The sequence below is a fragment of the Ambystoma mexicanum genome, chromosome 8, assembly GCF_040938575.1.
Source record: "Ambystoma mexicanum isolate Mex_15411 chromosome 8, UKY_AmexF1_1, whole genome shotgun sequence".
NCBI classification, from domain to species: Eukaryota; Metazoa; Chordata; class Amphibia; order Caudata; family Ambystomatidae; genus Ambystoma; species Ambystoma mexicanum.
In genome coordinates this window covers 1,382,264,280-1,382,291,080 of record NC_090929.1, presented here as the reverse complement: position 1 = coordinate 1,382,291,080, position 26,801 = coordinate 1,382,264,280, and the positions used below count along the sequence as shown (strand labels likewise).

Genomic DNA, 26,801 nt, shown 5'->3' with positions numbered 1-26,801 from the left:
TTCCTGTCCCCTTATAGCCTCCTCCTTCCCTCCCCACTGGATCTCTTCTTCACCCAGTTTCCTGGGTCAACTGCTGGCTCTCCTTTCCCCAGGGGAGGTGGTACAGATGAGTAAAAGCACAAAAGGGGACTTACGCCCTGCATCTTTATTGTACGCATGACCATCGGGTATAATCAATGGTGGCCTTCTGCAGCAAGTGTTTGTTTGAATGTGTATGTTTTGTGTGAGGGCTTCCCAGCGTATGCGGGATGCTAGTTTAATAAGAGGCCACTTTGTGGCAATAAGTAGCAAGTGAAGGAGGAAACTCAGGATTCACACTCTCCTGAGCCTGTCCCAATCCAAAACCGTCCGGTAGGCAAAGCACAAGAGACAGGGACTGTAGCTGAAGACTAAGGACCACTTATCATTACCTTGCACCCAACAGAACAGGGCACCCATAGGACTTCGAGGGAGGAGACCGCACCCCAGGAGTTCAGGGAGGCAAAGGCAGGCAGACCCCACTGACAACCAAAGAGCAACCCACAACCTTAGCGATCTCAACCCTGGGGAGGGGAGGCCCCTGCCACCTTCCAGCCCACAGACCACCAGGCAGTCGGAGGCATGCCACCACTTTGGGCAGAACGAGGCGAATGATCCGCCAAAGGAACACTCCTGCAGACAAGGGCTGAGATGCCCAGCACAGATGCCCGAAACAACGAAGTAACCCCATTAAACCCATCTGCTAAAAAACCTTAACTCTCTGCTTACACCTCTCACACAGTGCACGGTAAACATGTCCTTTAACATTAACATATTCAATACATACAATCAAGATTTAAAAATTACACAAATTATACATATATAATCTGATGAAGTAAAAATGTACTTTCAAAGTAACTGGGATAATTTTGAATATGCATTTTGAAAACAATGTTTTAGTGCTTTCCTAAACTCAGAAAGGGTAGGTAGGAGTATCGAAGGGGGAATATAATTCCTGCTTATAGGGGTAGATGTAAAAAGGTCTTTGAAGAAAGATGAGAATGCTTGAAGCAGGCAATGTCTAGAACTAAAGGTTTGGTACTTCTAAGAAGCCTCAACTCCTGGAATGGTAAGCTTCTCCGCCAAATAAAAAGGTTGACCTAAACCCACTGCCTTGTAGGTGATGCAGCAAATCTTCAAAAGTCTACAAAGGTTATTCTTAAGCCAATGGAGAGAGACACGTGTAGGGGTAATGTGCTTGAACATTCGGGTGCAAGATATTAGATGAACTGTTGTGAAAGGGGTCAAAGAAGAAGCAGAAAGACCATAGAACATGGCATTCTTGCTGTCCATCTGAGAAAGACCTTAAGCCTGTATGGCATTCTGGGTGTTTAAAGGAAGAATAAACCGTTTTATTTTTCAAAGAAGAGACAACTGAAAAAAGCATGATTGTGAAAGACCTGGTATGGCATATGTGATTTAAAGTTCAAGTTGGAATCAAGAGTAATACCAAGAGATGTTACTGTGGACTCCAGGGTAGGGATGATACTAAGAACAGAGAGTGGAACAAGTGTGACAGAGTCAGGAAACTTACCCTTCAAAGGGGAATGGTGACCCCTCAAACCTGGGGTGGGAGGTCTACCAAGGATTTCATCAGTCAGTGCTGCCCCAGAAGTGGGGTGTGGGAATTGGGAGGGCCCCAGTCCCATTGCCCTCTAACTGTTCCTGCATATTTGAAAGATGTACCATATCTTCTTTCTGCATGCCTGTAATGCACAATGCTGGCCAGTTTCCTTCTTGTCCTATAGAATTTTAGGAGCCAACATGCACAGCAGTGGAAAAACAAGCAAGCAGCCTGCCTGGGAGACAGACTTTGGAGAGCCATTGGGTCTCGGCGCATTCTGTACCGAAGCCTGGAAAACCCAGTACACTATGTGACATGGGCCTGCATGATGAAAAACACTAGCAGCAAAGAGGATGAGGAGCATTCTTATCCAGTAACTAGCAATTTCAGCCAGTGCAACCAAACCCACATAGACAATCCTTTTACCTGTGATGGGGCCACAAAGTGGCCTCTTGTTAAACTAGCATCCCGCATACGCTGGGAAGCCCTCACCTAAAACATACACATTCAAACAAACTCTTGCTGCAGCAGGCCACCATTGATTATACCCGATGATCATGCGTACAATAAAGGTGCATGGCGTAAGTCCCCTTTTGTGCTTTTACTCATCTGTACCACCTCCCCTAGGGAAAGGAAAGCCAGCAGTTGACCCAGGAAACCGGGTGAGGAAGAGATCTAGTGGGGAGGGAAGGATGAGGCTATAAGGGGACAGGAAGTGTGAGTTATTTGGTGAGCTCAATAGAGGAGGAGGAGGACCAATAGACCAAGTGGAGAAAGGATGGTGTAGAAGAGCATGGAGGAGGATTGTGGAAGGTGTGTGCAAGGTGAGGTATTGGTTGGTGAGAGAAAGTGGTACTTTGGTTTGAGTGTGCATGCAAGGTGTGTGATTGAAATTAATAGAGGGCTAGTAGAGCTCAAATGAGAATGTGACTGGACAGGTGAAAGGAGGGTGACTCTGAGAAGGTGTGTGTTGAGAGTAATAATTTGGAAAGGGGAGAGTCGTAATATTATGGGAGAGAGAGAGGGGAAAGAAAATGCCCCTTAGGAAGCCCCTTTACTATTTTGAAAACACTAACCCTTGAACTGTGTTCAAGAGTTGGTGTGCTCCTGAGGCCATCTCCGACACAAGCCACTATTGGAAAAGTTTATGGGAAATAGAAGATGAGGATACCAAGAGAAATTCCATTTTACAAGGATTTACTTTGCAAGATAGTGGAATGAGGAGAGTGGGAGTACTGTGGAGAGGGCAGAGTAACAATTAGAAAAGTGGAGAGCAGTAGAAGTGTGGAGGGTAAAAAGTAGCACTAGTGTGCAGAGGGGACAGTATTAGTGATGTGGAGTAGCAGTGTAGAGAGGGGAGAGTAGTAGAGGATAAGAGCAGAGGGTAGAGGAAGGAAGTATAGAAAGAGGAACATTGGCGGCAGAGACAAAGGAGAGAAGGTAGGTGGAATAATAGGGAGGAGAGTAAGAGAAGTAGAAAATGAAGTTAGAGAGAAATCTGGAGAGGAATACAAGCACATGGGGGGAAAGGCAAAGGACCAAGTGGGGCCTCAGTATCTAAAAGGCACCAAGACTTCTGCTACAGTACCTTGGGGAACTTGGATCAGGGACCTCCTAGATTGTTCTGCGGGGGTGTTCGAGAGATAAGGTGTGTTTGCTTTTAGGCCATCACAATCAGCAAGTCAGCTTCTTAAATAGTAGGGTTTACCGATCTCTATATCCAAAACTGGGGTGGAGGGAACTGCCCGCACTAGATGAGAGAGAAAGAGAGACAGCCCCTATCGAGCCCATTTGCTACTCTGAAAACAAAAACCCTTGAACTGTCTTCGAGAGTTGGTTTGTTCTTGAGGCCATCTGTGACACAAGCCACTCTTGAAAAGTGAATGAGAAATGCAAGATGAGAATTTCACAAGAAATTCTGTTTTACCAGGATTTACCTTGAGAAATAGTAAAAAAGACTTACAGTTCTCAATGATACAGAAACAGTTCCTAGGGCACACTGTATCTGTTGTAGTTGACACTTTCAGATAGATCTGTGTCTTCCCAGCATACTGGTGTGTCTTGAGGCCCCTCTCTTTCCCAAATCAACCTGTGTCTCCATGTAGGTGTAAACAAATTATCTGAAAATATCGGACTCTGAAGAACTCCACAGCTCACAGGCAAGGGATCCACCCTAGCAGAGCCCACTGTGAGAAACCAGAAGGTGTCTCACCCGCTAGGCCCCAGGTATCTGTCATCCAGGAGGCCAAGATACGGCCATCGCTTTTGGATCTGGTTCCTGGGGGTGGACCAGTGCTGGAGGATCACCTGGATGGGGGGTCTTGTGGGAATGGAACACCGGATGGTGAGGCGCGATATAGGATACTTAGGAACTCAACCCCCCCCCCCTTTTCCGACACAAACACTTGCTCACTGTGAGAGAAAACTGACTAACACCTGAGCCGTGTACCTGACATGTCCCAACACAATGGTCAGGCAGAGTCAGGCAATAACTGATCATTGCACACACCTGACTTCCAACACACTTCCCCACATGGATAAAAGGCGGTGCACGAAAGCACACTCTGTGCAAGGCAAAGCACACGAGGAAGCAGCAGTTCTGATGTGGCAGTTTAATACGAGGAGAAAGACGGCAAGACCAGAGAGGGTTGCAAGGACGGAAGTGCCCTTCAACGCTGCTTTCACGAACCCTCGAGAATAAGAAACATAAGACCTGGAATTAAAGCTGAAGAAAGGTGCAGTGTGTGTCAGAGGTGCCCGGGGCTCTCCCGCATCGATAGCCAAGGTGGGAGGAGTGATTGCAGCTGTGGTACTGTCCTTGGCTCCTACAACAAAGCAGTGCCAGTAAAGTTAGAACACCCGGTGAGTCAGGGTGACTGATAGCAGACCGGTCTGTGTTAGAACCAAGGTTGCACCGGCAACACTTTATGAAGAAATCTGAAGAGAACAGTGTGTGAAGCATATGTGATGAGCGACGCGAACATAATTGAACACCCAAGGAGTGACTGAACATTTGTAGCAAAGATAGATACCATATACGGAGTGGTCCGGCACCACATGGGTGCTCATTCGACGGTCTCTGTTAGGTATCCAACTGAGGTAGCAAATGTGAACTGTGAATTATAAAATCGAAGTGGTCTTGCAACGGGTCAAGCTGAACCCTGTGCACATTCAAAAGTCTTCAATAGCTAATACAAACTGCAGTTGATCTGAGTCCGGCTGAGGGAGACTAGTTGTGTAAGAAAAAGGATCTGAGCCCCGGCTGACGGGGATCCAGGGTGAATCCTGAGTCACCCGAGAAAGGATATGCTCTGAACATTGGAGAAGGGGATCTGAGCCCGGAAGAGGGGGATCCAAAATAATGATTGTGGTATGAAAAGGGATCTGAGCCCGGCTGAGGGGAATCCAGGGGGAAGAGTGAATCACCTAACTTGGGTACTTGTAAAAGGAAAGGAACTTTTCGTTTGTTTTGGTACTTCTGGTCCTCTGAATCAAGAGACTTTGATAACTTAAGAGACTTGGGCACAGAAGGACCTGGTAATGGACAGGGTCGGATTGGCCCGTCGGCCTTTCGGCCCGTGGCCGGGCGGAAATCGTTCCTGGAGATTGGGGGCTGGTTTCTGGCCATGCCTGGGCCGTTTTGGAAGCCTTTCGTCCTTCTTAGGTCGATAAATGAGTACCAACACATAAATGAGTACCAACACAGGTTGGGTGATATTGTATGCATATTTGTTCTATAAAAAAGAGCTTAAGCGTAAGTGCTATACAATAACATATTATCATTTGGCCTTGGACTTCTGCTTGGATTCACAGTAATTTAGTGTACTTAGGAACAATGCTATTTGATGCCACTTCCTGTTTTGTCAAGGGGTGAAAGGTTGTATATCATCGCTTCCCGGGATGTCATTTTCGGGTGGGGTCAAATGATATCACTTCTGGTGATGTCATCAGAGGTCAAGGGTCGCAAGGCGAGGGGTGGGCCACTTTTTTTAGGCAAGGGGTGGGCCACTTTTTGTTGGGTGACCGAGCCTATTTCTTGTCCCAGTCCGACCCTGGTAATGGAACTGTGTCCTCGTGCCGAAGAAGCCTGAGAGTGTGCTATGCTCGAGTGAACCGCCTTGTCCCGTGCTGAAAACGTGGGGAAGGGAGGCCAACGGCCTGAACATCCTGACAAATCATTTTTGTGAGCACTTCTTTCTTTTTCATGAACACTACCCTACACCATTTGTATTTAGAGGTAAGGATTGGCAATTGTTTTTTTTAGTATAGGCCCTTTTATTTTGACGAGACTCCACTAGGACTGCATTATTATAGTTTCGGTCGTAGCTTGCGCCCATCTGTAGATTTAGGATTAGATAGGTGTTTATCACACCCTTGTTAAAGTTCAATAAACACCCTTGAACTGTGGTCACTGGTGTCTGTCTTAATATTGATGCCATGCGTTCCTTACACCACCTGTCCCATTATGAAGAAAGGAGGTGAACCAAGCCAGGACATAACCACCCATACCCATACATAGGGATAAGATGTTTATCAGAGTCTCATGTTTACAGTTTTTTAAGCACAGCTGAGGGATCAAGGAGAACTAGAAGACAGGCCCCCTCCTGAGTTCAATACTTGCATAGCGTCATCTAACACCAGAAGGGTAGATCTCTCGGTGCTACAATGGTGAGAGAGTCCAGATTGATAGTCCTGCAAAAGATAGCGTTTTGATAAGTGCAGGGAAAGTAAAAGTGCTATTTTCCCCAAAAAAGGCCACATTGTTGCTAGGCCGATAGTTGGAGTAATTCAGGATTCCCAGGCTGGGCTTTTTCAGTAAACTGAGCACATACCCACTTCCAGAGAGCCAGGAAACAACCCTTGACAAAAAACAAAAAAAACATTCACTAAAGAAAGCCACATTAGAGAGACAGACTGAGGAATACATTTGATTAAGTGAGCAGGAACTGGATCATCACAATGAGAGGTAGCTTTAATTGAAGAAAGAACTCTTAGGAAAATCAGATTCAGGCTGCGGAAAGAAGGTATTCCCAGTAGGAACCGTGCAAGAGGGGGCAGCGCCATGTAAGCCTTCCAAAAAGCCTCATTCACCAGAGTCAACACATTAAAAAGAAGACGGCTATACTGACTTTGGGGTGGAGACCATATTATCCCAGCACTAAAAACCCTTCCTTAGCTACTTGTTTAAGCATACATAATCTTGAAGTTTCTTTCCTTTTGCAGCAGATTTATTGGAACTTTGGCACTAAAACCTGAGAATGCTGCCCTATCAGAGTACAGATCTAAAGGATTATCTCGAAAAAACAAATACCAAAGGCGAAAATACAGATTCTTTTTTTATTTTATTTTTGTACATTTTCACATACTCGCCTATAATCCCCATACATTATTACCCTACCCCCCTCCCACCTTCACATATAATTGTGTAGAAATGCACAGTAAAAAATTCAGCATGGTGAACTTCAAGAATTATGCTCATCTTGGGGTGCTAAAAGGCGAATGTGGCTTGCAGTTAGCATCTTTACAAATCAACACTAGATATATATTCTCAGCATCCAATTTCGTTCTCTGTACTGAAAATAACCACTGCTGATCTCCCCTGTCCCTCCATTCCCAGACCTTGGCCTGCTTTCCCACGCGTGGTCCCTAGTTATGCGTTAAGTGGTATTCCCTCTCTGAATACCTTATCCACATTTAATGGAGCTTCAAGTTCATTGGTTCTTTGTTATCGTCCATGTAGTCGGGAGTATGAGCTCTCCCCATCCTGAGGACTTGGTAGCGTCTGCGTTTGTCTCAGGTCTCCCCACCCCTGGGTTACGTGTCAACATAACTCACTTGGTCTGGGGAGTTTTGGGTATGTGCCCCTGGAGTAGTGGTGTCTGACTGCCGCAGCCATTGCCATCACAGGAGGGCACCCCTGATCTAATGCCCTTAATGTCTTCCTCACTCCTCCTTGATGCACTGCAACAATCAGGCCCTCTTTGTCTCCACTCCTAACATTTAATTTCCCAAAGGTGATTCAGGTTTTCTCCCCTTTCTGTATTGTATCCTTTATCCCATAGACTCTCACTCTAGCTTAAATGCCTCTTAGTTTCTTTCTTCTCCCTCTTCCAGTTCTGTCTATTGTTTAGCGTGTCCTCCACTCACTTTTTCCCCTTTCTGGTATACCTGTTATGTACTGGCTCATGCACTCTTTCTTCTTTCCTTTAAAAAAAATCTATTTCACCCTTCTCACTCTCTTTCCCCTCCAAGTTCTGTTTCACTTTCTTGCTCTCTCCTCTTCCATCCAGCTGTATTGCTTCGCTTCCCACACTCCTCTCACCTCCATCTTTATTCCTCCTCTTTTGCTGATGCCTCTGTCTTTTCTGCCCCTGTTCCACCTTTTTTCCGCCTGTACGGTTTCCTCCTCTCTCTCCTGGCTTCTTCTCTTACTCCACGTTGCTCTGCCGTCCCCATTCAGCTTGCCTGCCTTCCTAGCCCAGCATTGCTAACAATGTGCTTCTTTCAACACCCCTCTCTGAAATCGACAGTGGCAGGATTTTATGGTTCAGGTGGCCCACCTCGTAAGTTTGCAAAGACCTGATTCCAGGAATTGGAGCCTAGAAATTGAACTTCATGCACTGGTGACACTGATTATATCTGTAATCGAGAGTGTGGCTCTGCAGAGTGAACTGTCGATAGGAGTGGGTGCTATCGTGCTTTCTATACCATGGCAGACACCTCCCTTATAGGCCTCTCCACCATGGCAAGTAGCAATTCAGTGCAGTATCGTTCAGGTCCATGGGTAAACCTCCTACAAGTCTATCAGCCATGTAAAGGAAGTAACACATGGTTCTCTTACTGTGGGACAAGTTTTGAATATTCATGAGCTTGAGCGAAGACAGAGTTTAAGAGGGGGACGGTACTAGGGACGGTGAAATATAGGTTTTTCACATGAAAATACAAGCCTACATTCCTGAGCATTATGCAAATGGTCATTTTGCCTCAAGATTACCTCATTGGGTCTAGTCTAGAGGGACTGTCCTAGATTTATGTGTTTCTGGCTGGACCAATTTCACTCAGGGACGACTTCTTCTGATTTCCAGACCTGGGGTCTTTCCTGGATTCAGCTTTGGGGAGAGAGGGTTCTACTGACATGGGCAATGGGTGGTTTGCAGTTTCAAGTCAATTTTTGCTCTATGGGCTGTGGTTAATGGGAGCATCATTACATTGGACAACTTTTGAGACCTTATCCCAATAAGCCTTCTGAACAGGCATAGAGATGTCAGGCTATTTCTATTTCTTGTTTCCATTGGAAGTCGGCAAAGGGTTGTTGGAGCTGGTTTGCTTTGAGTCCTCGGTTTAATTCTTACAGATTTCTTCATGACCAACCACAGTTGATTTCTCAGGTGAGAACATGCTTGCTTGTGGTCTCGTGCAGAAGGGATGTGACCTAGCAGTTCGGGTTGGACTGCCCCTTTTGCATATGGTTTTTCTCCTTCTGTAATGGCTTGGCAGGCTGAAAAACGATGGTCTGGTGGGTTGGTGGCTTGGTGGGTTGCCCAGAGCTGTGTCCGTGGTTATGATTAATTCAAAACCTTCCAGCCATCACCTTTCTGTTTTGCCTGAGAACAGGCATAGGCCATTGCAATAGTCCATTTTTAGGATCACATATTAAAGGTTTGACTGTGTATAGATCTGTAATCTAATCTATGACCCCAGTCCAAGCAGCCATATTTGTATGTGACTGCCAATAGCCCTTGCCAGCCCTCTAAGGATGTTTCTTCTTATCTGGTTTGGAAGGATGAGTCTGATGAAATATCCTTAGTAAATTTGTTGTGTGAAAATTCAACCCCTGATCTCATCCCTGACCATTGACATTAGCACAGTTTTAAGTAAAATAGCCTTCCTTGATGGAGCTTGAAATATACAACTGCAAGTGATGCCAAGTCATCCATTATACCTACAGCTAGTCTTAGTTTTGCACAAATAATGCTGGGAGTGAGGTCGAGTGTTCTGGGTGTCCTCTGACAGTGTATTTGCCTTGCCTGTACCAGACCGGAGTCTGTTTACACTGCCTGCTGTTTTCCCGCCTACAAGAACACTGTGCTGGGCGGAGCCTCGGCAGAATGAGGTCGAGTGTTCCTGGTGGGCGCCGTGAAGCCAGTGAGGCCTACGCGTGCAGTGGCCCCTTCACAGCGCTTGGGAGAGCGTATTGCGAAGCTGTAACACCATAATTGCACGAATCTGTGAACTCCCTTTTCAAACCAACGGGAACACCAATTACTGTCGATTTACCGCCCCGAAACGTACGTTGAAACGCTGTATTTCTATGTTACACAGTGTGGAGCTTTTGAAGCATGTTAACTTTGTCTCTGCGTGCATGTGAGAAACGACTGTGGGCACCAATGCTTTTGAGTTTCTCGAATGTGTGACTCCACCATCAACTAGCGAACACACAATAGACCTACCCAGACTGCCCCTATTTACAGAGAAGGCTGCAGTGTTACCCTGTTGACTCTGGAGTCCTTACCGCCGTCTTGTCCAACGACCCTCCACGCTTCTCACAAGATAATTTACGCTTGGCACCATCAGAGTCTGGGGGAGCCTGAGAGAAGGCGGACAGGAGGCTTGGTGAATCTGAGAACTACACCCCCGGCAACAAGGCACGCCACTAAAACTGCCTTGCTACTTCTCCCCCCGCCCTGTAGCACGCCCTCGCTGGATTACTTACTGCTATCGAGGTCTGTAGAAGCTCCACGTCTACACGATCAAAGCCAATATTCGCCGTCAGACAAGGCGAGTGTAACTGTGCATGCTCCCGAGTACAATGCGATAGGTAAAGAACTCCCAACTTCACACCTTGATTCCTTTCGGCCTCCAGATTTGAAAGCGGAGAATACGCTCTTGCAGCGTGATGCAATAAATATGCAAAGCACCCTAATAAATATAAATAAGGATGCTACACTCGAGCGAAACAAATGCACATATACTGAAACATCTAAAGGAGGTATAACTCTGCCAGTACAATTGGAAGCAAATTTAATAAAGCATGAAATTCATCAAGGCGACCTAATTGACACAAGAGGGGCCCTAAGGCTTGGCATGGATTGCGTTCCCTGACCTGCCCATAACATTGCAACAAAGAAGAGCTAGTGAGACTCTGGAAACCGGCCAAAGCACTATCACAACAACGCAAAAGATGAAAGCTTTATAAGCAAAACTTAAATGGCAGACAATACAACGGGAAAAGCAGAAACCCAAAAGAGTGGAGAGACTCTCATTGGATCTAAATGAAATAGAAGATCTTATGGGCAAGCAAGAAAAAAGGGGATTTATTTTCGACCCACCTGAGCCAGAGGACATACAAAAAAAAGTATTTATAACGTCAACGCCCCGTCTTGGCCCGGACTCACAACCACCCCGATTGATGGCGCCTCAGAAGTCACCACTGAAGCAAATAAAAGATGAACTAAATAAGTCATCCCAGGAAGTGAGAGAACAAGAACATCAGGAGAGAACCTCTAACTCACCCTGCAGATGCAATGAAATTCAACGAGAAGCGATTCCAACATCCATGATGGAACTACAAAACATCATGACAATGGCGTCTTCGCACGCACTACTTCCTTTACTCAAATTATATGAAACAATCGCTGATAACCTCAAGAGACCAGGCAACACTTCTTGCAATGATTCTAACTAAATTAACTCCCATGGAGGGCTTTGTCACCAAAATCCAAGCAATATTGGAATCTGAAGCAGAGGCTTCTTATAAGTGGCAGAATAGACTGTTTGAAATTGCTAGCAATGATAGAGCGGAAAAAGCCCAGATCACAGCTACGATGCTCGTAATACAAGCACATAAACAAAGGAAAAAAACATTAAATTTAGACACCGAAACAGATAGACATAAAGTAGACAGGAGGCTGGTAGACCTTCCTGCAAGTGCCCAATCTGAAGATACCAAACGATTGATGGGAAATTGTGAAAGTGTTCAATTGCTACAGACTACACAACGAGAAATACTCTCAGATACCCGAACCCTCAAAAGAAAGCTCGGTGTAACAACTCAACTGAATTACACCAGAAACGTTGAAAAAATGAAAAAAGACCCAACAAGTGACCGGCCTTCCAAGAGATACAGGAAAGCAACAAGATTCATTCTCAATATTTAATCGTCACCTATTTTTTAGGGACAGATATAATAGACGCGCTGTTGCTCGTTTGTTCTGTACTTGGTACTCTCAATAACCTCCGAGTACTTGGTACTCTCAATAACCTCCGAGGCGTCACCCCATAAATCAGCCGCCCGCGAGGAGTAAAGGGCGCGCTGTTGTCTGCTGTGCAACCTGAAAAACCTTGTGGAAATACTTGCTGAACGTTTTCAGTTACCTGGAGGAAAGACTAGGGAAAATCTGCTCCCGCTCCGATTCGCGTGAGACTATTCGCTCCAGCTGATAGCAGTTGAAGCGAGCGGCGCTGAGCTCCTGCATCGGCACGTGACCTGAGTCATGTGACATTTGGAAGCCACGCCCCCACCTGGAAGCCTCAAAGGCAGAACAGCGCGACCCTTGCGGCGTGAAGCCCTCGAGGAGTAAAGGGCGCGCGGTTGTCTGCTGTTTGCGGCTGGTTTCGGCGGGTAAGTGCTTGATCCACTGAGGTTTAAATTGATTTTGGTAACGCATATATATCAAAGACTTGCCTGCTGTATCACACCCCAATTCCATCTATGGAACTGTCTAAGCCTAGAACTAGGTTGCAAGGGAAACTAGAGGAATCTTAAGCCCAAATAACTAAAACCCCTACTTTGTACACGTCACCTGGGGAAATCATTCTAATAGATGATCATATTAAAGAACCTTTAAGAACTGAAGGATGCAAAGAGATACCAAAAGTAGAAATGTTATCTAAAAATCTAGATTCCACTGTACTTCCACCTCGGAAATGTCACTCTCCGAAACATGATATTCTGACATCAAACCATTTAACAGAATGGAACAAGAATGGTCAACATAATACTCCAAAATTGATTGACCTGATTCCTGTTGGAAAAGACGCTTCTCTTCTCCAAAACAGCTGCTTATTGAAGCCACAGCAAATAGATATGATTAATAACACAGAAGTCAACGCGGTTTTAGTGCACAAACTTCCCTCTGATGGTACTTTACAACCTGTACAATCTATAGCTAAAATTTCAAGGAAATCAATAGAAGATGACAGTTGCTTTACGCCATATTTACAAGATCGAGCTAAAGCAGCAAAATTACTGTGGCAATCAACATATCTACCAACAGCTTCAAGAGTCATTGACCACAACAAACCCATAGCAGTCCGAATCGCTCGTCTATCTCTTGATATCACTGAGATAGACGCCATTATGGATTCTCAGGAAAAAAGAAACAAAGTCTTCAGTGGAGCTTTTACGTCGAATCCATTAAGAAATATTGAGACGTCTATGCCAATTGGGCAACCAAGAACAGGTTTCCCTGGAGAAAAAAATACAATGCACTCGAATAAGTTGTCACCTAAACTTAAAACGGAAGAATTGGATTTTTTTTCCTCAAGTGTAACAACTGAACATCAAAGTCAATCTCCGGAAACCCAACAAAGACTGCCGACGACAATGCTGGATTTACAAACCACACTGGTGGCGGTATTATCTACTGCAATGATTCCGTTTCTAAAGATCCAGGAATATATGGTCGATTCTACAAAAGATCAAGCGACGCTGCTAGTGATGATAATGACTAAACAAACTTATTTAGAAACTTTTGTAAACACTATTCAAGACCGACTTAAACATAAAGAAGAAACATCTAGAATGTGGCAAATGCGACTAGCAGAATTAGCAAGAGTGGACCGGATAGACAAACAGAATCTTTTGGAAACTGTTTCAACAATTACCAAAAAACGAATTGATGACAAAGCAAAAAAACTATCGCAGACGATGGACCAAAACAATATGTAACAAATCATACACAAACTGAATGTTCAAATAAAATAGAGGATAAATCAGATCAGACGACACAATATGAAATTCAGTTACTTCAGGTTATACCAAGTAATTTGACAATGCCGACACTGCAGGTTAATGCTGAACCACCTTCTTGTACTCAGTTTGACATATTTGATCTTTCCAAACGGGGGATAGTGGGTCAAGATATATCAAGTAAACCAAAGAATAAGAAAGTAACAAAAAACCCACAAAATGGCTCTCGTGCATTCCTCAAAAAAATGATGGCAGTGCATAAAATGTTACCGGACGAGTCAAAAAACAACAACACGCAACCTACTATAAAAAAAAGTGTATACAACTAACTACTCAAAAAACAAAAACGGCGATAATACAAAAAGATGCCACCAATGTGGATATACAAGTATTGCCAGAACCACTGGATGCACTGTTGGAGGTAATCAACCAAGAAATGCCTTGTGTACTGGAAAATTCCATTCCAATGATAGACTTATCAACCGCCGATGATGTTAGTGACTGTAATTCAATGTCATTAAACTCACACGATTCTACTTTGATCATTGTTGATGAATGTCAAGATACGGTTATAGAGCAATCTCAAAGTGAATATGACAAAGAAGATGCTTCAACCAACTTTGTCTTTGAATATTCAACAGTATCCAATGATGAATCTTGGACATCAGCAGATACTCAAGCTGAATGTACTAACAACAAAAACCCTACGGTTCAACCAAGTCCCATACTAGTTAGACCAATTTTCCAAAACCTGTTGAAGGCTTCTTGTGCCTATAGAATAGCCCCATTTCCGATGACAGTAAACACAGAAGACCCGGTAATAATGAACAGATCTAACATTCTGCAGTTGTTCAAAGCAATTCCTCAATTGACTAAAATCAAATCAGATGATCCAGAACTTGTATTGTTTCCGAATAAAGGATATATGGAAGAGGCACATATTGACTTTTACAAACTAGACACAATGCAAAGAGTCTTGGCAACCAAACATCACTTTGAAGCATTAGGTTTTGAAATAGAAGAAATCTTTGTTTCACGGTCGATGGCTGAAAAAAATGAAAAAAATCTGGCACTGTTCAGGCAACACACATTTAACAATAATCTTGAACACAGTAATGTGATAAGATCTGCGCAAAATGTCAATGACTCAAGAACGAAGTTCCAGGCACAAGACCATAGAAATACTCAGATTGTATGGCGTGACTAACATGAGACACCACAAACAAAATCAAACTTGAAGGTCGAGCAAAGTAGAAGGAAAACTTACCTATAACAATGAAGAGGTAATAATTCTCAAAAGTGTAGAACATCTCTAGGCTCTTGGAACACAAGAGGAAACAAACATCTCCTAGAAAAACAGTCAACATTTTTGGACAACTTGGATATCATTTGCTTGCAGGAAACGTGGTTGACCGAAGAGGTAATATGCGATGGGTATAGTATCCTAATGAACCCTGCTATATCAGCACAACAGGGAAGACCAGCAACAGGAATGTTGATACTAACAAAATTACTGCCAACGTGGACAATAATAGCAAGTAAGAACATACACCCGTGGGCACAATACCCAACTATCAGAATTTCACCAGATAACAATAATGAAACAGACGTGTCCATGGTTGCTAATCTGATATCTATCTTTAACATCTATTTGAACCCAAATGCAATGTCAGAGACAAGATTCATAGATTCAATATGCGATGAAATTGACAACTTGGCCATCTCGAACACCGGAACTGAATTCATTATAGCAGAAGACTTTAATTTCTATCTATTCAATAAAGAAGGTGATAATTTAGACCCCAGAGTCATGTCAAGTAGAGCAAAAAAATGGACAAAAGAAGTAAATCTGAGAAACATCTTTCTAAGTGAACAACCTACTAGTAGCAAAGGGAAGCTGTTACTAACATGGTCACGGGAAACGTCCAATTCAACTATCGACTATATTTTTATATCAGAAGGGATCCGAAATTTAACAACTTCAACTGGAAATTCAATACAGCCAGATAGGGACCACCACTTGATACAGATTTAATGGGCTAGCCATGCAATAAACGACCAACGACTAATGCTGCCTGAACTTGATCTTACAAACGGGCTGAATAGACTCCGAATAAAACAACATCAAATATCGGACATAGTCTCAACTTTTGAAAATGCGCCAATTCAAGATAAACAAAAATTGAATTATGGTTGGATCTTAGAAAAATACCAACATGTGAGATCAAAGCAGAAACAAAAACAAACCCATGCACATTACTTTAACGTGGAAATCCAAACGAAAAAAAAAAAAAAACATTACAAACGCTTGCGAAAAATTGAGAAAAAACAGGGAACTAAATTTTGAAATTGAAATAAAAAAAGAAAAACTTAAGTATTCTAATGAATAAAATCCATCAAAGCCTATATAAAGCAGAATGATGCAGAAGCGATTTTGAAAGCATTGAATCAGAAAAATACGCAAACTATGGTCGCTGCTAAACATCACATCTACATCAAAGAATATGATTTAAGAAGTTGATGCAGACAGATGGGTGAATCATAATTCAACATTATATAAAAACATTATACAATCAGACACAAAGGATATAGAGAAAGATGATGAGCATTGGGACCTCAATTGGGACCTAGAAGATGTCATCAGTACCATCAAGTCACTCAATTCTTCGAGGGCACCAGGCCCAGATGGCTTAGCAAACAGTAATCTAAAAGCGACGCCAGAAGATTGGGCTAAATTCTTTCTTTTCCTTTTAAGATTAATTGAAAAGACGAAAGAGATTCCCCTAACTTGGACAACAGCTGTTCTGATTCCTATTTACAAGGCAGGAGATAGAAAAGATATGGTTAATTATAGACCGATAGCCTTATTAGATCCTTTGGTAAAATTATTTGCTGGTTACCTCCAAAAGAAATTGAATCTATGGGCAATAGATCATGACAAAAAAGCTAAAAGACAAACAGGCTTTGTTAATCGAATAGGCACCAATGTCAACCTTTTGTTGCTGAATATGCTGAAATACGAAGCAATGGCAAAATCACATCAAGTATATGCTATATTTATAGACCTAAGGTCTGCTTTTGACTCAGTCAATAGACAACTATTATGGTCTAAGTTAAGAGCCTGGGGATGCCCCATGAATATTCTGAATCCAATAAAACAACTATATTCTAACACCTCTATATGTGTCCGGCTCACGAAAGATGGAAGAGTGACAGAATCCATACCAACTGGGAATGGGCTAAAACAAGGTTGTCCATCAGCCACGTGCCTCTATAATCTCTTTACTTATGACTTTGTAGAGAAAATTAAAAATAACATGGCAAATCCACCAAAACTCAATAGTGAAACCATTCAAACGCTAATTTATGCCGATGACATTATTCTAGATAAAACATTGAAAGGACTTCAACAATCAGTGAACAAAGCTCAAATTTATATGACAGAGAATAACTTACAAATTAACATCAATAAAGCCAAAATAATGAAACTCATCACTCAAAAAACTAAGATTCAACATAATATGAAGATTGAATTAGAAAATAAAGTGATCATCTCAACTAAAACAATAAAATATCTAGGTGCTCTAATCAATCCATCAGCGAATGAAGCAGAATGGAAATAACATATTGAGGAGAAAGCGAGATCTTTGGCAAAACAAGGGCCCTTCTTCCACTTAAAATATGGGACATATTCAGCAAAAGCCACAATTCTGCTCTATAAACAAAAAGTAATTCCAATCTTGACATATGCGAGCGAGACACTCATTAATCAACAACTAATGCGATGGCCATATTGTGAAGCATTATTTTGGTGGAAAACACTTGCATTACCCAAAACATTTCCTATCAATAGAATAAGATTTGAACTAGCTTTGCAATCGGTACAATCCATAATACTTTGGAAATAAATGGATTTGTTAAGAAAAATCATTTCTGAGGAAAAAATACCAGCATTAGAAATCCTAAAGGAAAAAAGGGAAACATTTCAAACATCAGCTCTCTTGAAATGGTCCACTGAAATTAAATCGAAAATGAGAGCGGAAGATATCACAGAGGAAATGTTGCTTAATAGACCACAGTATACAAAAAGGAAGGTTCAAACGAATGATTGGATAAGAACGATAGAAGTACAGAAAAAGTACAAGCGTCATCTTAGTGCGGAAACTAAAGTAACAGCACTCAATCAACTACCATCATATCTGGCACAGTTTCTGTGTGGTAATACCCATAATCTGTTCTTGCGCTTTCGTTTAAACATATTGCCCAACAGAGAATACCATGCTTTGATAGATAAAGCAGCCACCAAATCCGCGGCTTGTCGATTTTGCAAAGATCAAACGAGAATAGAAACTCTATTTCATGTGATTATGGTTTGTCCAGCTTTGAAAGCAAAAATAGATTTATACAGAGACTTCTTTAAAATCGCTGAAAAACAGCTGACAACTGAGGAAAGATGGGCAGAACTTCTTGAAGGCAAGAATCAACGTCTTATATTTACTGTGATTAAATTCTGGAGTGAGATTACTAAAGAACTTTAGATGAATAATTAGAATAGAACTGTCTGAATATTTTGTAAAAATGTATGTAAATATAAAGGAAAAGTTTGTTAATTCAAACAAAGCATTTTAATTAAAATATATATATATATATTTAATCGTCAAAACAATGAAGACAAAAATAATTCAACAGAATCAAAAGGAAAAAAAAAGAAACCAACGGCACAACTGAAGCTCGAGAAAAACACAAGGAGAAGCTCACGAGCTTTCTTAAGAAATCTAACTATGCCGGGAAGCGCACAAGTACAACAGCAGAGAGGTCTAATTGCACAAGTTATGCCAAAAGTGGTACCTAAGCAAATAGAGAAGATCAACCAAAATCGGGGGATACCTTATTCAGCCGAAGAGCAGGCTGAATACAACCTGATGGACATAACCGTCCACTTGAACGAACCACATGAGTCGGATTTACCATCTCCGAAGCAACAAATTCCACGATCCCGTGGCAGTTATAAATAGAGAGACAAAGGAAAAAAGAATACAGTATTCAAGATGTGACATCAGTAATTGTATTAGACGAATACGAAGAATCTGTCACTGAATCTACTCGACCAGTCTCCCTTCTAGGGCAAAGTATATCGGACAAAGAATCCTTTTACGATGATTACGAATATAGTAACATCTCAGATGATTTGCTGATCGGAGAACACAATGAGAATAGCTTTAACATAAACCAGGAAGAGTCAATCAACACTCCAACTCAAACATCAAGTCTGCTAATTTCACTTCTGATTTTTGTTGATCCGAGAAAAGTGACTCAAGGGAATGTGATACTAATAGACTGTTCTGCAGTGAAACCTGATAGACTGATACTCAACAGAATGAATATTCTGAGACTGTTGCAGGCTATCACTCATTTAAGATCAATAGTATCATCAGATATAAATCTAGTGGAATTTTGCGACCATGAAAAAACTGATGAGGTATTTATACATTTAACGACCTCGACTACACATGGACATGTGATGAATAACGCATAAGTTTTATCTACTCTAGGCTTCAATTGCCAATCCAACCCCTCGATTAGAATTATGAAAGCTTTGTTTAAAAGTCCAGCAGGGAGCGCAAATGTTCAAGGAAAATAAATAGGAAACAAGAGTATGAAGATCCGCAAATAAGTTTTCTGCATCAGCCGATTAGACGCTTATATGACGATCTTGAATGTTCTGGTGTGGGACACCAAACCTACAATGAATAACGACGAGTGTCCAAGGAAAAGAATAAAATCGCACTCTGTAGCTGGAATACAAGAGGCTCGAGCCATATGCTACAGAATGAACACATTAATTTACAGACGGATCAAATCATCTGTCTGCAGGAAACCTGGCTTTTCCTGCCCCCAACTTGTGAAGGATATGAGGTCTGTATTAACCCGGCAATTATTAAATCCAAAGGCCGACCTGCCGCTGGTTTGTCAACTCTAATAAAACTAGAAAGTGCAATGGAAATACTATAGACAATAAACCCAAGTCCATGGATACAAATTACGATCCTACATCTGAAAACAGAAGATACTGCGAGTAAGAATGGAACAAGTTACTTAGGAATTGTCAATTTATATCGGAATTCCTTGGCCATTTGCCCAATGGCATTTATCGATGTGGTTTTCATGGCAATCGACGAAATACGCTTAAAATACATTCAAATGGACACCGTTGTCTGTGGAGAGACTTAAACATCCATTTATTTGCTGTAAAAAAATGGAGATAAGGCGCGCACTGGGACTCTGGAAACACTGTAAAAAAAAATGGATATGAGTGCGCGCCCCATCTCCATTTTTTACATCCATTTATTTGCTGTAGATGGTAGAAAACTTGAAGCACAAGAAAAAACTATGAAAGCAAGAGTTTGGGAAAATGACTAAAAGACAATTCACCTTAATTAACGAAAGGACATTGTACCAAAGTGAACCAGAACACACGTGGAAAGGGCACGTATCTGGAGCAATTCCAGATTACATATACATTTCCGAGGGAATGGTTGAGAAAAACTTGAACTTCTCTAATGTCCTAATTGACAACAGTGATCGCAACAGGCTATCAATTGAATGGTCGGCAGATTCAATTGTGAAACCAAAAATCAAATTGCCAAACTTTGAGTTGGTTAACGGCATGACCCACTTGAGGATAACACAGATGCAACTCCCTAGCCTACCAAAGAAGTTCAAGAATATGTTAGAACCTTTTATACAAATAAATGTGACAATTATCCCAATACAAAGCATACACATGCATATAACACGCTTGTCGCCACAAAGAAGAGGCAATTAAACAAGAAGCTGCGTCAAGCTAAACAGAAGAGCCCCTTGCGAAGTGGTCCGCTTATACAGAAATGAAAACAACAGTATAATAACTGGATAAAAAACACAAAAACTCTTACAGCCCAAAATGATGCGGAAAACATGCTTAAAGCATTGAGAAACCAGAACACCAGGAATTTATAGGCGCTATTAAATTAACAAAATAACCACCAAACAGCAGTGATCCAAAATGTTTCCGAAAAAGAATGGATTCAGCATTTTGCATCTCTAAATACACATCGACCAGCACCGGAAGAACCTCTGGACCAATCCAAGTGGGAGCTGGAATGGGACTACTCAGATGTGCTAGAAAATATTTAAAAAAGTAACCTGTTGCGCTCTCCGGGTCCCAACGGACTCCGCAATGCCCACCTCAGGCAAAATCCAGAAATTTGGATCAGAATCTGCTTTGAAATCTTCACAGCAATTCAGAGAACCAATACAATACCCCTGACATGGAAGACTGCTATCCTGATTCCTATTTATAAGCACGGAGAAAGACATTTGGCAATAAATTACCGGCCCGTACCCTTGTTGGACCCGATGGGCAAAGTGTTCGCATCATTGCTTCTACAGAAACTGACAAAATGGGCCAATGATTCAGGGAGGTTTGATGCTCGACAAACGTGATTTGTAAAAAACTTAGGAACAAACTTAAACTTGATCCTACTAAACCTTCTAAAACTGGAAGCCATCAAAGATAAAACAACAACACACGCAGTCTGCTTTGATTTAGAACTTGCGTTTGACGCAATAAATCGATATAAACTTTGGGAAAAACTAATTTTATGAAACTGCCCAAATGATATCTTGAACCCAATAAAGGCACTGTACACTAACACTTCAATCAAAGTAAGACTCTCACAAACTGGTCACCTCTCTACCAGAATAACCATTCTAAATGGCTTGAAACAAGGCTGCCCCCTTGCAGCCTTTCTATTTAATTTATACATTTCTGATTTTCAAGAACATCAATCTACAATTCCAACAAAGCCTTCGCAACTGAATCAAACCAAGGATTCCCATTTCCTTTACGCAGACGAATGGGTGTGCTTTGACAAAACAAAAGTTGGGCTCCAAAGGACCATCAATCATCTTGCAATATACATTGAAAAAATAATCTAAAAATGTATATAAAAAAACAAAAGTAATGACGTTAACAAGTAACATGAAACAAAACCCCCCAGTTCTCTTTCTGAATGGGATCAAACTCGAAACTGTAACGTCCATCAAATATCTGGGTGTAATGATAAATCAATCGGTAACGGAAAAACAATGGGTAGAGAAAACAAAGGTAAAAGCCTTATCATTGGCCCGGCAAGCGAAGATGCTTCACACCAAATATGGAACCTATTCACTAAAACCAGTGATAGCATTCTATAAACAAAAAATAACAGCCATATTAACATACGGCTCAGAATCTATGTTGAACGCACACCAAGACATCTGGCTGTTGCTAGAGGGAATGATATGGCGGAAAATGTTGTCTTTACCATTGAGTTTTCCGGCTCAGCGAATACGCCATGAACTAGGCTTTTTATTGCTAGAAGCATCAAAAAACTGGGAAGCTCTGTTATTTAGAAAGACTCAACTGACAGACACTCTTCCTCTAATCGACATCCTCCAAACAAAATCGCCGACTACACATGCCACAGTGTTACAAACGTGGAAAGTCACTTGCCAGAATCTATTAGAGTGTGAAGAAATTAAGCTTGAAATGCTCTTATACAGACCACTAAAAGCAAAATACCTTCTACAAAGAAATTATTGGCTACGCACGATTCAACAAAATGCAACATACAAACTGTCAATAACTCATGACATTGATGTTTATGCACTTTACCAACTCCCACAGTATCTTCAACAGTTCTCGGACCGTAGACTTAGACACCCGTTTCTAAGACTACGCTTGAATTTACTACCGACCAGAGAAAGACTGACGCTAATTAAACAACTCCCAGAAGATCTCTCCTTCTGTCAATTCTCCCAAAACAAAAATCAGGTGGAGACCTTACACTATGTTATTATGAAGTGTGCAGTGGTGAGAAACAAAAGACAACTGCTCCAGAAGATGTGGCTGCGACAATCCATCTTGCTGGAACCGAAAGAACGCTGGTCGAGTATCCTGTCAGGAAGCCAAAACAAATTAATCTATACAATCATTCAATTATAGGAACTCCTAACAACAACCAATATCATGGAATAGAGACTTATCGGCCCTGATTTGAGTGAAAAAGTTTGTTTTCAAACTAAATCGTTCAATAAAAAAAATAACAAAAAAATAATGCTGATACTTGCAGTTTAACTTTTAACTTTTTTCTATTGAAAGTACAGGCTTACACGTCCTAGCTTGCAATGTGTAAACCCAGGAATGACAGAAGGTTTCACAGTCATTGACATTGGGCTACTTGGCAGCTATGCACGTGCTTTTATTTGATTTCCAAAATCTCCCTTAATGGAAATAGGATCCCTATTTTGAACTGGCTATCTTTATAGGATTTTTGTGAACATTCTATCTCTAGATTGTAGGTTGCCAAGCACACACTGTCTCTTTAATGTCATAATAAGTCACTTTTCTTTTTCTGCCTGCCCATTTCTCACAAATTCATTTTAGGTGTTCTAACACTGAGGGTGAACTTGCAATTGTTTGTCTTTCAACTAAGGTTAGAGACACACATTTGTCTGCATCGATTTCGTGCATTTGATTATAATTGAGCTTGCACGTAGTGGCAAAGTTGAGAGACAGGCAAGGTACAAAATGTGTACCGGAGCAGGCAGCCATAGGGGACATTTTGAAACGCAGCGGTTAGTCCTCACGCTTCTTTTATCTGCCAAGTAAAGCTACTCAACCAATATATGGTGCCAATTCTGCAACTCGCTGAACAGGTGCCATATTTGGTTTCCAGTTTTTTTGCATCCACATTGGGACACTGTGAAGGTGGTGTTACAAATCGGCCTTATTGATTTGCCAGGACCATGCTGTGTCCAGCACCTTTTTGTATCCCGACTTAGCAATTGTGCTGTGCTCTAAACCCCAGTTGAGAGTGCAAGAGGAACTACCCACTGGGTCGAAGTGAGAATAGCTGGAATAGCATTCCCTGGGGTGAGCACCTCCTTTGGGAGACAATCCCATTTCTCTGAGCCCCATGATACTTGGATGCTGACATTGTGTCTTGCATTCCTCCAACCCAGACGAGTTCTGCAGGTTCTGAAGAACCGCAACATTGAACGACAGAGCCTGTACTCCACCTTAGCCATTTTCTAAAAACAATCTGCTTCTGGTTGCTTAGGCACACCTTGCTGGTTTTAATGTACATGGTTCAGTTGTTGCTGAAGCTAACTGCTGTGTCTTGTGTTTCTTGCCTTGGTCCTGTATGAATGCTTGCTTGTGAGAATGCCTGATGGAATGTTATGGTGTGAGTGCCCCTGTAAACTCCATGATTGTCAGTTGGAGTGAAGAGCATGTGAGGGAGGCCGGTGGATGTCTCCTGTGTATCTTCCTACTTTACTTACCCTTGAACTTACCTGATGTACTTACCTTGTCTCTGGAACTTAGTAAAGAAGTTCACTTCCCTTACCTGAGTGTCAGACCTTTCATTACACCTGTAACAATGGCGACTAGGATCCTGAAATCCCTGAAGAACCCATGATTAAGGGCTAAAGAAAGAAAAGAAAAGAAAGGAAAGGAAGAAGTGAGACCAAGGAAGGGACCTCCACCAGCCCCCTTGCCCCAAAGGTGAGCTGGCCCCTGTCTCTTGGCTCGAAAGCTGTAACGAGCAAACAAAGGGACAGCTGTGGCGGAAGCGCCTACAAGTGGCAGTTATAGAGCGAAAGAGCCCGCAATTAAGTAATTAGCCAGCACCATTGAGGCCATCCGTGAGTGTAATTGCAGTGGGCAGCCCCTGAATTGATGGCTGTTGTTGGGCGCCTGGGAAAGAAACATGTGTGACTGACCGCTGAAGTGGGTTATCGAAGGGCTGCGTCATAAGGCCTTTGTGACGTGAAGAACCTACTTACAGACGAGACCATTCCGACCTGGTGTGCTGGGTAATAGCAACGGGTCGATGCGCACACCACACAGCTACGTGTGAGCGACCAGCAGCTCTGAGGGACGGCGCAACAGTTGATGAAAAGATTAGCAGCGGGCCGGTGCGCACACCCTTCAGTCGCGGGTGAGAGGCCAGCCGTTCTGAGGGACGGCAGCAATAATTTGAACATTTTAGAAACGGGCCGGTGCGCGCCCCCCATAGCCTCCCCAAAATCTGAATTAGACCCATTTGTTAGCTTGAAACTTCCCACACTTTTGTAGAGACCACACATGATCGTGTGGAAGTTGGAAGTCACCATGAAGATGCGTTGCATATCTTTAGGGCCCAATTTCGTGATAGCACATTAAAAAAAACCTTTACAAAATGCACCGAAATGGGCGAATGCCTTTGCAACACCACTATGAGACTCGTTGTTGTAAATATGCAACAAGTTGTAGTGTATGGGTTTCAAGGGGTCCGAAACCCTGGTCGCATTTTCCCAGGTGAAACGCGCTTTAGTCTTGCCGTATGCTTCTGCAATTCTCTCCACCGCAATCTTGTGTGATCTTTTACTGTATTATTGTTGTTTTTGCAGATCGAGAGAGAAGTCAACGATTCCATGCAGAAGTCACTGAAATACTGCGATGTCGATACCGTGTCAGCACGACAAGCCCTGTGCCAGTACCGAGCAGCAACTATTCACCACAGACTTGCATCCATGTTTCACAGCTGCTTCAGAAATCAGGTATTGCCATTTACGCCTCGTTTCTAGCATGTATTCGGCATCCATGTTTCACAGCTGCTTCAGGAATCGGGGATCGCCATTTACACCTCATGTCTTGCATTTATTCGGCATTCATGTTTCACGGCTGCTTCACCTCATTTCTAGCATTTTATGATATGATGCGGCATTTATAACGTGCCTTGAATTTATTCGGCATCCATGTTTCACAGCTGCTTCAGGGATCGGGTATCGCCATTTACACCTCATTTCTAGCTTTTATTCAGCATCCATGTTTCACGGCTGCTTCACCTCATTTCTAGCATTTTATATGATATGATGCGGCATTTATAACGTGCCTTGAATTTATTCGGCATCCATGTTTCACAGCTGCTTCAGGGATCGAGGATCGCCATTTACATCTCATGTCTTGCATTTACTCGGCATCCATGTTTCACAGCTGCTTCAGGAATCGGGTATCGCCATTTACACCTCATGTCTTGCATTTACTCGGCATCCATGTTTCACAGCTGCTTCAGGAATCGGGTATCGCCATTTACACCTCATGTCTTGCATTTATTCGGCATCCATGTTTCACAGCTGCTTCAGGGATCGAGGATCGCCATTTACACCTCATGTCTTGCATTTATTCGGCATCCATGTTTCACAGCTGCTTCAGGGATCGAGGATCGCCATTTACACCTCATGTCTTGCATTTATTCGGCATCCATGTTTCACAGCTGCTTCAGGAATCGGGTATCGCCATTTACACCTCATGTCTTTCATTTATTCGGCATCCATGTTTCACAGCTGCTTCAGGAATCGGGTATCGCCATTTACACCTCATGTCTTGCATTTATTCGGCATCCATGTTTCACAGCTGCTTCAGGAATCGGGTATCGCCATTTACACCTCATGTCTTTCATTTATTCGGCATCCATGTTTCACAGCTGCTTCAGGAATCGGGTATCGCCATTTACACCTCATGTCTTGAATTTATTCGGCATCCATGTTTCACAGCTGCTTCAGGAATCGAGGATCGCCATTTACACCTCATGTCTTGCATTTACAGCTGCTTCAGGGATCGGGGATCGCCATTTACACCTCATGTCTTGCGTTTATTCGGCATCCATGTTTCACAGCTGCTTCAGGGATCGGGGATCGCCATTTACACCTCATGTCTTGCGTTTATTCGGCGTCCATGTTTCACAGCTGCTTCAGGGATCGGGGATCGCCATTTACACCTCATGTCTTGCGTTTATTCGGCATCCATGTTTCACAGCTGCTTCAGGGATCGGGGATCGCCATTTACACCTCATGTCTTGCATTTATTCGGCATCCATGTTTCACAGCTGCTTCAGGGATCGGGGATCGCCATTTACACCTCATGTCTTGCATTTATTCGGCATCCATGTTTCACAGCTGCTTCAGGGATCGAGGATCGCCATTTACACCTCATGTCTTGCATTTATTCGGCATCCATGTTTCACAGCTGCTTCAGGAATCGGGTACCGCCATTTGCACCTCGTTTCTAGCATTTATTCAGCATCCATGTTTCACAGCTGCTTCAGGAATCAGGTATTGCCATTCAGCGCAGTTTTATGATACCGTTTAGCGACTGGAATATCTTTGGTTCTAGAATGC

The 26,801-nt window shown here is 42.5% G+C and overlaps 1 protein-coding gene across 1 annotated transcript in view; it reads left to right on the top strand.

The window, feature by feature from the left end:
- The window catches only part of EDRF1 (erythroid differentiation regulatory factor 1), a 1,702,580-nt gene that overhangs the window by 1,128,020 nt on the left and 547,759 nt on the right, over window positions 1–26,801 (top strand). Inside the window, exon 20 of the mRNA XM_069611509.1 lies at window positions 25,032–25,181. Coding sequence (XP_069467610.1) covers window positions 25,032–25,181 — 150 coding nt within the window. The remainder of the gene's footprint in view (window positions 1–25,031; window positions 25,182–26,801) is intronic.